The sequence below is a fragment of the Octopus bimaculoides genome, chromosome 11 (assembly GCF_001194135.2).
Source record: "Octopus bimaculoides isolate UCB-OBI-ISO-001 chromosome 11, ASM119413v2, whole genome shotgun sequence".
Classification (NCBI taxonomy): domain Eukaryota; kingdom Metazoa; phylum Mollusca; class Cephalopoda; order Octopoda; family Octopodidae; genus Octopus; species Octopus bimaculoides.
In genome coordinates this window covers 41292662-41302541 of record NC_068991.1, presented here as the reverse complement: position 1 = coordinate 41302541, position 9880 = coordinate 41292662, and the positions used below count along the sequence as shown (strand labels likewise).

The following is a 9880-nucleotide window of genomic DNA, read 5'->3' as shown; positions in this document are numbered from 1 at the left end:
GGAAGGGCATCCAGCTGTAGAAACTCCGCCAGATCAGATTGGAGCTTGGTCCAGTCCTGGGTTTTATCGACCTTATAGCGCATAAAGATTGTGTAGTGTATGCAGGCTGTAGGTATTTTGTTTATGAATTCTGCCAAATGCAAGCTTTCTTTTCAGGTATATAACACTGCTTTCCCCCATCCCAGGGTCACACAGGCCCACTCTTCCAACACCCACACCTCCCACACAGTCAGAATTGGCACTCTCAATGTCGGCACACTGAAAGGTAGGTCTGGTGAGATTGTTGAGATGCTTGAACGGGGCTACCGGATGGGCAGAAAGACCAATTCTACGACACCTTCCTGCAAACTACCTCATTGACGAATGACAGGGACCTTCTCTTTGTGGCTGGTGATTTCAATGGTTATGTTGGACGTCATGCAGCGGGCTTCCATGGCATTCATGGAGGCTATGGCTTTGGTTCCCATAATGAGGAGGGAACCAGACTGCTGGAGTTCTGAGATGCAAATGATCTTATGGTTTGCAATACCAACTTCAGGAAACCTGCCTGTCATATAGTCACCTACCGTTCCGGCAGACACTCTAGCCAAATCGACTACATCCTCGCCAGAAATAGGTAAAGAGGGCGGCTTATAAATGCCAAAACCTTACCTGGCGAAGAATGTACCCCTCAACACAGATTAGTAGTTAGCGACTTCGGGATCAAGGCAAAATGGATGCCCAACAGAGGGACCAGCGATTCGAGTTGACAGTACCATGGTAGATAAAGCTATTAGGAGTATGAAGACAAGGAAAGCCCCCAGCCCATCAGGAATCACTGCAGAGATGCTCAAAATATCTGGCAGTGTCGGCTATAGCCTAGTCACCTGAATTGTTAACCAGGTGATACACGAAGAAGTCATACCCAATGACTGGTGTAGCAGCACCATAGTCAACTGTTACAAAGGTAAAGGTGACGCTTTAGATACAAATAATTACAGAGGTATCAAGTTGTTAAATCAGGTAATGAAAGTCACGGGGCGGGTCATAGCCTAACTAATTAGGGAGCGAGTCAGTTTAGATGAGATGCAGTTTGGATTCGTGCCAGGGAAAAGCACCACTGATGCTATATTTCTGGTAAGACAGCTGCAGGAGAAATACTTAGCCAAGGATAAACCTCTGTACCTGACTTTCGTTGACATGGAGAAAGCCTTTGAGAGGGTCCCCCGATCCCTTATCTGGTGGTCAATGAGGAAACTAGGGATAGAAGAATGCTTAGTGAGAACTGTGAAAGCCATGTACAGAGACGCTGTCAGTAAGGTGAGGGTTGGCAATGAGTACAGTGAAGAATTCCAGGTAGAGGTAGGGGTCCACCAAGGTTCTGTCCTCAGCCCCCTCCTATTTATCATAGTCCTACAGGCGATAACAGAGGAATTCAAGACAGGATGCCCCTGGGAGCTCCTCTATGCTGATGACATTGCACTAATTTCTGAGTCACTATCAGAACTATAGGAGAAGTTTCAGGTGTGGAAGCAGGGACTAGAATCGAAGGGCCTTAGAGTCAACCTAGCTAAAACCAAAGTCCTAATAAGTAGGAAGGTAGACAAAACACAAACCCCTTCAGGTAGATGGCCCTGCTCGATCTGTAGAAAAGGTGTAGGTAGAAACTCTATAAGATGTACCCGGTGCAAGCTATGGACACATAAGAGGTGCAGCAATATCAAAGGCAGGTTAACTAGAAAGTTAGTTTTTGTATGTAGCAGATGTTCAGGTGCAATAAACACTGAAAATGTGCAGAAGACAACATCTGTCACATTCCAGGGAGAAAAACTGGACGTAGTTGATAGCTTCCGATATCTGGGTGACCAAGTTAGTAGTAGGGGAGGGTGCGCTGAAAGTGTAGCTGCTAGAATAAAAATAGCCTGGGCAAAGTTCAGAGAGCTCTTACTTCTGCTGGTGACAAAGGGCCTCTCACTCAGATTAAAAGGCAGACTGTATGACGCATGTGTAAGAACATGCCATGCTACATGGTAGTGAAACATGGGCCGTGACTGCTGACAATATGCGTAAGGTTGCAAGGAATGAAGCCAGTATTCTCCGATGGATGAGTAATGTCAGTGTGCATACCCAACAGAGTGTAAGTATCTTGAGAGAAAAGTTGAACGTAAAAAGGATCAGTTGTGGGGTGCAAGAGAGACGATTGCACTGGTATGGACATGTGGCGAAAATGGATGAGGATAGCTGTGTGAAAAAGTGCCACACCCTAGCGGTTGAGGGAACCCATGGAAGAGGCAGGCCCAGGAAGGCCTAGGGTGAGGTGGTGAAGCACGACCTCTGAACATTAGGCCTCACCGAGGCAATGACTTGTGACCAAGACCTTTGGAAATATGTTGTGTGTGAGAAGACCCGACAAGCCAAGTGAGACCATAACCTGTGGCCTTTCCCAGGGGTGTAGCCAGCCCACTTATGCGTACGTTTCCTTCATTGGACACTAAACTCTACTTGCAAAGATCTGTTAAGGCAAGTGAAATCAAAATCGAACCAAATTCGACGACTGGCACCCGTGCCAACCTTTCCTTCATTGGACACTAAACTGCTTGCGAAGACCTGTTGGGGCAAGTAAAATCGAAATCAAACCAAATTCAATGACTGGCACCCATGCCAGTGGAATGCTAACCGCACCATCCAAGAGTGATCGTTGCCAGAGCAGCTGTCTTGCTTCTGTGCCGGTGGCACGTAAATAGCACCGTTTGAGCGTGATCATTACCAGCGTCGCCTTACTGGCACTTGTGCCAGTGGCATGTGAAAAAACATTCAAGCGAGGTCATTGCCAGTGCTGCTGGACTGGCTCCTGTGCAGGTGGTACGGAAAAAACACCATTTGAGTGTGGACGTTAACTGTACCACCTGACTGTCCCTCGTGCCGGTGGCATGTAAAAGCACCCACTACACTCTCAGAGTGGTTGGCATTAGGAAGGGTATCCAGCTGTAGAAACTCTGCCAGATCAGATTGGAGCCTAGTTCGCAAGTCCTCAGTAAAATCGTCCAACCCATGCTAGCATGGAAAGCGGACGTTAAATGATGATGATGATGATAGATAGATAGATACAAAATCATGATGATAAGAATATATGTAAAGGAATGAGACATAAAAGGAAGGCTATACACTTGCACTTAACTGTCACTATTAATCCGTAACCTTGCTAATCCAAATACTTTGAATACCTTTAGAATTATTAAAACATTAAGATATGAATAAGAAATAAGACTAAGTTAAATATGGTTCAATGCATTTTCTCCATGTTAAATACTTTGGTTAGGGGACTATGTTAAGACGACATGTTAACTTAACAATCATCAGATAAAAAAAATTCTTTTAACATCTTTCAAAGAGATTTTTAACCTGATATAATTATTCCAGTAGCAAAAAAGAAGCAATTCATTCAGATAATTGTTTTTAATATTCACATTTATTTGAGCATTAGAAAGCAGGTGCTTGGATATTAAGAGTCTGCTTTTGAAAATGAGTATATACATTTACATATCCAATACATATACTATGAAATGGTGATCATAAAGGAAGCAGACATAAAAGTATACTACCCAAATAACTTTCAATTTAGTAACTTTTACTAAGTATTTTAAATACACACACATACATAATTAAAAAGATTTGATTTCCATTCATCATGAAGAGACACACTGGCCAGGTTTATATACATGTTCTCAGACAGGGATTGAACTTCATTTCAAATATGGCTAGTTCCAATGTTATTATCCACTAGGCTATGTTATATACACATATAAAAAAAAACATATTTTACAAATAGAGTTTAGGTGTACATAATTGCACATATGCATGGAAATATGGAATTATGTATATTTACATAAATATTTTCATGTACACACACACATGCAAACAAACACAAAACATTAATTTATTTGCCTTAACAAAACATACATTTGCCACAAGACAAAGTCATAATTCTTACACCTGATATCAATAAGTTACAAGTACTAATTTCATTAGGGCAAGCAAGATTGTTCTACCCCAAAATTTAATATAAGTTCTATGTTTAGAATTATATATAGTAATATTAACTTGTACATCACTTCAGTTTCTGGCATGATGTATAAGTTAAACTATGGTTAATAATTTGCAATAGAAAAAAAATCAAATATATATATAAACACACACATGCACACACACACACACCCGCACACGCACATTGTCTGTACATTTAAATGTACAACTGGTATTGTATGAGTTAGAGCCACATGTAGATTATCATTATCTAGTCAGCTTCCTGTATAGTGGTTAATCTACCACTGTACTTGGCAGTGTTACTAGTTATGATATACAGAGCATATGTACTGTAAAATTATGATAAACATAAGTGTAAATTATTAGTTGCTACATGTTTCACCTTACTTGTGCATGTGTGTGTGTGTGTGTGTTATATATATATATATATGTATATATATATATATATATAATGTGTAAATATGGGTTTAGTAAAATTTTGGCATATTCCTTCTGCAGCACTTGATATGAATTCTCAACTATCTATACATTAAGATATATTTAATGTGATTCCATAAAATATAATCACTAGGTGCATAAGTGCAGGAAATCTAAGTGTAGATATAAATATAGATATATATCACTGATTGAATGACTTAGTATGTATTTTCAAAGAGTAAAATAGAAGACAAAGATGAAGATATCAGTATAACACACACACGATACAGTTTGACTCAGCTTCACATTCTATAAAATTTCGTGGGTATAGGGTACATCAGATACTGTCTCCAAATACCTGATGAGGTGGACAGATATATGCTCATGAGACTTTAATGTGGAGCTGAGTCAAACGGTCATTAAGAACATGTAGTTCCAACCAAATACGTTTAGTGCTACTTTCTTTCATTGCTTCACTCATATATATATATATATATATATATATATATATATATATATATATCAGTTGGAATCTTTATTTGTATCCAAGCAGTGACTGATAAACAATTTGGTAGAAAGTGTGTAGAGTGGATGTTTAAAAACTTTTTAATCTGGAAATATGTACACAAAACAGTACAAAAATGGAATGATAAACAGTTCACAACAAAACAGAAATCCTAAACTTAGTTATTGTCTGCCACTATCCTCAGCTATATGTATATAAATAGGCTACCAAAGAAGGAGGATGAGACAGTTTATGAATAAATTCATGCTACAGAGAAATGCCTGTTGGCGAAATGATATAGAGTTGCATATGATTACACAGACACACATGTCAATACATGTGAGCATTCATATAAACCTAATGAAGAACGCATCAAATCCTCCTCCAAATATATGTGACAAAATAAACAATATTTATATAAACAAAGACAAGTGAAAACAAACAAAGAGTAACAAGAAAATTTTACTTATAAAGAAGAACAATACAGAAAAAAAATTTTAAATATGAAATTAGAAACAGAAAAGTAAACCTGTTAAATAATCTGATGGTTGCAAAAAATTATACATTCTCTGACTATACATAAATAAAGAGGGGGAAAAAAATCCAGCAATATATATATATTATTTAACAAGCTCAGATCCATTTAAGTTTGCTCTAGGATACAAAAAAGTAATGATGTGATTATATGTATGTGAGTATATCTCTACCTGAATGGTTTAATTTTATACCTACAAATTGTCTCTCACAAAAGATGAGTAATCTTATATTGAGTCTTTACAAAGTCTCAAATATGACAAAAGTACTAGCAAGGGCCCTACAATTTCAGAAAGGAGGGTGAATGAGGTGCAATATTCCTGCATTTTCCAAGGGCAATAGTAGTGTGAGTGAAGTAAACTGAAATTGAGTTGTGGCTTACATTATGATTTATGACCCATGTCACAAATATAGATATATTAACACACAAAAATTACAAAAGTAATATTCTTAAGTAATACTTTTTAAAACGTGTTACAACTGAGTTTACATCATATATGTTGGTGCTATATTGAAGCTGGAACATGTTCATTGCTCTCTATTAGGAACTTATTATATATATTAGATACATAGAGCAATAAAAAATACACTACTCAAAAGGTGGTACATAAGCATGGACTTAGCCATGAAAGAGAAAACAAACAAAAAGAATTGCAAGGCCTCACTGCAATCAAAGTAATATCAAGAAGAAAATAAGGTGTGTTATTTTCAAGAATGTGACACAAGCAAATTCAAAGACCCAAGAAGCTGACAAATCACAACATCTTGATGATTCAAACAATTCAATCTGGATTTCTCAGCTGTTAAATAATAATTTCAAAAACATTGTCCACTCTCATCTCCTCTTCAAAATAATTAATATCAACATAATTAGTTATAATAATAATAATAATAATACTTATCACATAAAAGTTCTTGTAGAAGAAAAATGTTTCTCTTCAGATTTTTGAAGCACTTGAGGCAAAACTCATAAAAAAAAACATACAAGAGCAGATTGACTTAGTATACATGTGTGTGTTGATAGACAGAGAGAGATCATACACACACTCACATGAATAGATAAGTTTATACACACATTATACTAACATACACAGATGGCTATATAGACATGCCCTTTTGTAAGGTTTCAATGAAAACATAGATCTGTTACTATTTTCTAAATTTCATGACATTATTTTTCTTTTTCATATTTCCTTATAGATTTCTGTACAGTAAGAAAAACAAAAACACCATACCCATCATTGCTTAAAACTGCCAGAACTAAACAAATAACATTTCTAAAGAGTGATAAAAAGAGTTTGTGTAAGAGCTGTATGTTATTTGAAAATGATGTCTCATACTTCTGTAAAGACATTCAATCAACAGTATTATTACTGGAGGAATGGCTGTTGTAGTGGAGATAATTTATAACATTAGAGAGATTTGTTGTCTTTGGAATGCTTTTAATTATTTACAATAAATAGTTTTGATTTGGAGAGAGCATGTGTGTGTGTGAGTGTGTTTGTCCATTGTGGTACAGCTTTCATATTTCACTATCTAAACACTTATGTTGCAAATTTGATTGTCAATTAGCAATCTATTTAAGTTGAAACAACAGTAAAGCTATGACTCCGGTTGCAACTGAAATAAGGTTTTAAATCAGCAACATTCATGTTAAGAATTCAAAAGTGTTTCATATAAATTTGTCATCAGCAACATGTTGCTGCATTTTCTTCAAAGGTATTTTTAAGTGTAGCATTTATAGCTTTAGATTGCTGTTATTTCATTTCATTACTGTGTGGATTTTGCAGTCTTTTTACATAGTAAATCAACAGCTCTTCTAATGAATCACAAGTTAGTGATATGGTCATTTTCAGATAGAAAATGCTTCATTGTTTTCTACAGCTTTGCACATCATTTTTTGTACTGTCCAAATCTCCTTCTGAAGCAATATAATAAGCATGAATAAAATAATTAACCTTCAAGTTACTCATACCAGTATACAACATAAAGTTGCAGTAATATTACTAGTAATAACATCTCAGTATGGCCACAGATAATACAATAGTAAAATCCAAACACATACCTGCTGGAAACAATCTTTAGTAATTTGTTTCCAAATGGCATTTTAACATACATCTTTCCATGCTGCTATCATGCATTTTTCTTTTTTTTTTCCAGATTTTGCACATTTGCAAAAAAAAATGGTGGGTAAATAAATTGATATATCAATGTGGGATGTTTGAATTACATAGCAAGATAAATTTATGATGAACTAAGATGAGCAGTAAAGCTGCACAATGCACATTTCATGATGCTTGTGGTAACACACCATCTTAACTCCATTTATTTCAGTTTCTAACAGCTAAATAAAAATCTGCAACAAATATAAGAAGTTTAACATGAAAAATAATATACTGAACTTATTCAGAGTTCCAACAGAAAAAAAATGTGAATGCATATAAGCACACTCACACTCACTCACACACACACACACACACACACACACACACAGCAACATACATACTTACGCACATACACCAACATATGTCCAGTGACAAAAAGTCACATTTCTCTCAAAATGTTTTAGAAATACAAGAAATAAGAACAAAATAATAAATATTACTACAACAGCTACTACTACTTCTACTAATAATAATAATAATAATAATGAATTCCAAGTACTTTTTCTTGCTCTCTAATGCCATTTTAATATTTTACATTTTTTTTTTTTTTGTTATTTTATTTCTGAGATACAAGTTCACAGAACGTACCCCACAACCATGTTTTTCTTAAGTTATCTTATAAACTTTTATCTTTCTTTAAAATTTCATTTTGATTGCACATTGCTCCTTTTCATTACTGCCTTCTACATCAGGTACATACATGAAAGACATCAGCACGAAATGTTATCCATAGGAAATGTATTTTGACAGAAGATCTTCAATGTCTTTGTCTGTTTTTTCATCCTGAGAAAGGGAAACAGAAACAATATTTTTAAAATCAGAAAATGATAACTGAAATTTTGTGTGTACACACAGATACCGAGGCAATCAAAATTAAACTAAAATACAGAGAAAGAAACGAAGCAATATGAAAACTAGGCAACTAAGAGACCCTTTGTTACCCTACACCACCTTTGTTTCAGTTAATTTGAAACTAAAGAAGAATTTAGTAAATTAACTTTATCATGAATAAGCTGGTATTTAGAATATATTTTAATACAAAATTTTAATGGAAGGTTTAAATCAGTGGTTCTCAACCATTTTTTCCTATGAACTCCTTTGATTACTATTACTCAGATGGACCCTCAGAGCCATTCAAAGTTCAAAAAGTCTAATTATATTTTTAAAATTAAATATGATTAGGAATTGTATTAAAAAATCATTAAAACATTGCGTGTATTGTAGAAGTATGACCAATTTATTGCACATAAATTTTAACAACAAAATCGTATATGAACCCTTAAGGGTCTTATGGACCCTGGTTGAGAACCACTGGTTTAAACATACATCACTTTAAACAGGAAGTTTTTGTCTAGAACCAGAGGTAGTGTCAAGCAAGTTTCTATCAAAAGGCTTTACTACCTGATCTAAATACCAGGAGATTTGCTGACTGAAGAGTCATTCAGTTCTTCAAATCTGAAATCAAGTTACTCCTAAAAATGAACTTGAGTTTAGGCACAGGACAAGTAATAACCCACAGAATAACTCACATAACATTACTATCCCCTCAGTTGAAGTGGGGGAAAATTAATGTGCGTGCATGCGTGCGTGCGTGTGTGTGCACATGACAAGCTTGTCCTTTGCTTTAACAACAGTACAACTTTGGAAAATTCTTCATTCTGGAAATTATCTCCCTTCCTCACATGGAGCTGGTCTCAATTACCATTTGGTAATTGTGACACACTCTAGAGGTGGAGATAAATTCTTGATTTATTAAAACTATATTGGATGGTATGTGGTATATCTATATTTGTCTATGTTGTTCATATACTTCCTATTTGCCACTCTGTGTTCTTTTTCTTAGTTCATACGTCTGTGTGTGTGAGTGTGTTCACAGAAATGAGAGGTTCAAAGGAACATTGCCAGGTCACTTAAAATAATGTACTCAAAGTAAGAAGCCTGAGATTCAAGATTCTTAATCCATAACCATGAGAATTGACAAAATATATTTAGTCAAAATCACAGTTATAGATCATATATATATACACATAAATATATACATATAATTTTCTATTTCGATAATCAGAGGCTCTACAGAAAGGTCGTCTGTTTCGCAAGCCTGAATGATACATGAAGCAGACTCAGCTCGTTGGGGAAGGCACATACACTCTCACGCTCTTCCCCCAATGATCCAAGTCTGGTGACCGTGTCATTTAGAGCTCTCCTTAGGACCAATCAATATCACAATGAAGTATAC

General features: G+C 35.7%; 1 protein-coding gene across 2 annotated transcripts in view; it reads right to left on the bottom strand.

Annotated features, from left to right (window-relative positions):
- Positions 1 to 3429: 3429 nt before the first annotated feature.
- The window catches only part of LOC106870576 (regulator of microtubule dynamics protein 1), a 74181-nt gene continuing 67730 nt past the window's right edge, over positions 3430 to 9880 (bottom strand). For both annotated transcript variants that reach the window (XM_014916705.2, XM_014916713.2), the window contains one exon: positions 3430 to 8427. In XM_014916705.2, coding sequence (XP_014772191.1) covers positions 8368 to 8427 — 60 coding nt within the window. In that variant the 3' untranslated portion in view covers positions 3430 to 8367. The remainder of the gene's footprint in view (positions 8428 to 9880) is intronic.